The sequence below is a fragment of the Saprolegnia parasitica genome, assembly GCF_000151545.1.
Source record: "Saprolegnia parasitica CBS 223.65 unplaced genomic scaffold supercont2.105, whole genome shotgun sequence".
Classification (NCBI taxonomy): Eukaryota; Oomycota; class Saprolegniomycetes; order Saprolegniales; family Saprolegniaceae; genus Saprolegnia; species Saprolegnia parasitica.
The window spans coordinates 30238-31519 of record NW_012156499.1 but is presented as its reverse complement, the minus strand read 5'-3'; the positions used below and the strand labels follow the sequence as shown (position 1 = coordinate 31519).

Below are 1282 nucleotides of genomic sequence, written 5' to 3'. Positions count from 1 at the left end.
CTATAATTTTAACCGTATTTCTACCATTAAATCCTGGCTCGTTTTCAAGCTCCAGTTAGCTCCCAAAAAATACTACAATATGCGGATTGGAGCTATTGTGTTGGCCTCAAGTGAAGAGCGTCTCTGCTCGTTAAATCAATTTTTACGGTAATTTAAATGAACGGCCGTTGAGTATAGGTGGCGAGTCTGGCTAGGTCAAATTCACCAAGTGTTCTAAATAGACGAAAATGCTCGTCCGAGCTCAGTCCGTGGTCTGAGCTCACCATTTCAAGTATTGGTCTCGTCAATTTTGGTGGCATGAACTGTCGTATTGGGACACCGGAACAATCTGCCGGTAGGCTACAGGAGGCGTGCACTGACTGTGAAGTACCGCTTGTAAGCTAAACTTACTGGCATGGGTGCGGTACACGGGTGCGGTATGACATCAGCGTTGGTCTCCACTCTATCCGGATAACGCATCATCATCCGTAAACGGCCAAATACTTTCTTTTTTGCCATGGCCCAGCGGTTGTGCCCAAGTCGACCAACGGTGCTCGATGTCGACGGCGTGCCTGTCACCATTCTCCAGTACATGTCGGATGCCGACGATGTTGTCTCATTTGTGCGAGCGATGCCGCTAGCCATGCGCACGCCAGCGTTGACCGCGCTCCTCGAGCTGTTGGAAATGTCGGGTGGCGCCAAGCACTGGCCCACACCATCACTCTACAGCGCTACCTACGACGAGATCGACTGTATCGGCGCCGCCATCTCGCTTTTCAACTCTGCGTGCATCAACGGTTTCTGCTTGAGCAAACACTGGCCAGCAAGTGGCGACCCTGCCTTTCGACTGCCCTTCTGCAGCTTTATTGCGATGTGGGCCACCAAGATGACGACCGTCGACATGAGTGACCTCCAATTCCCCACATACCGCGATGAGTTTTGCCGCATGCTCGCCCGTTGTACAAGCCTCAAGCGCGTGCGCATCCCGACCGAGGACGACTTACTCGAAGCCGTGACATCGTCCGCGCACAGCGTGGCAGAGCTCTCCCTCGCCCCTCCTCACGACAAGGAAAACTTTCCGCCTCGCGCCATCGCGGCGTTGCAGCGCTGGCTTGCGTCTGGCCACGCGCGCCGCTTGAAACTTGCTAGATTCAGTGTCCCGATTGACGCTGGTTTGCCGCGGGGCGCTCGCGCCTCACCGACACTCACAAGCCTGCGTTGAGCGAATGCAACGTGGTCCTCGACTCGATCATCGCCCACGGCAGCGTGATGACGTCATCACGGAGCTGGCTGTGACGACAAA

The 1282-nt window shown here is 54.8% G+C and overlaps 1 protein-coding gene across 1 annotated transcript; it reads left to right on the top strand.

Moving 5' to 3' along the window:
* Positions 1–496: 496 nt before the first annotated feature.
* SPRG_22271 (hypothetical protein) lies at positions 497–1201 on the top strand (the record flags this gene model as incomplete). Its single annotated transcript, XM_012352727.1, has 1 exon — positions 497–1201. One exon carries the CDS (start codon positions 497–499, stop codon positions 1199–1201), a length of 705 nt encoding a protein of 234 aa, XP_012208117.1.
* Positions 1202–1282: the final 81 nt, after the last annotated feature.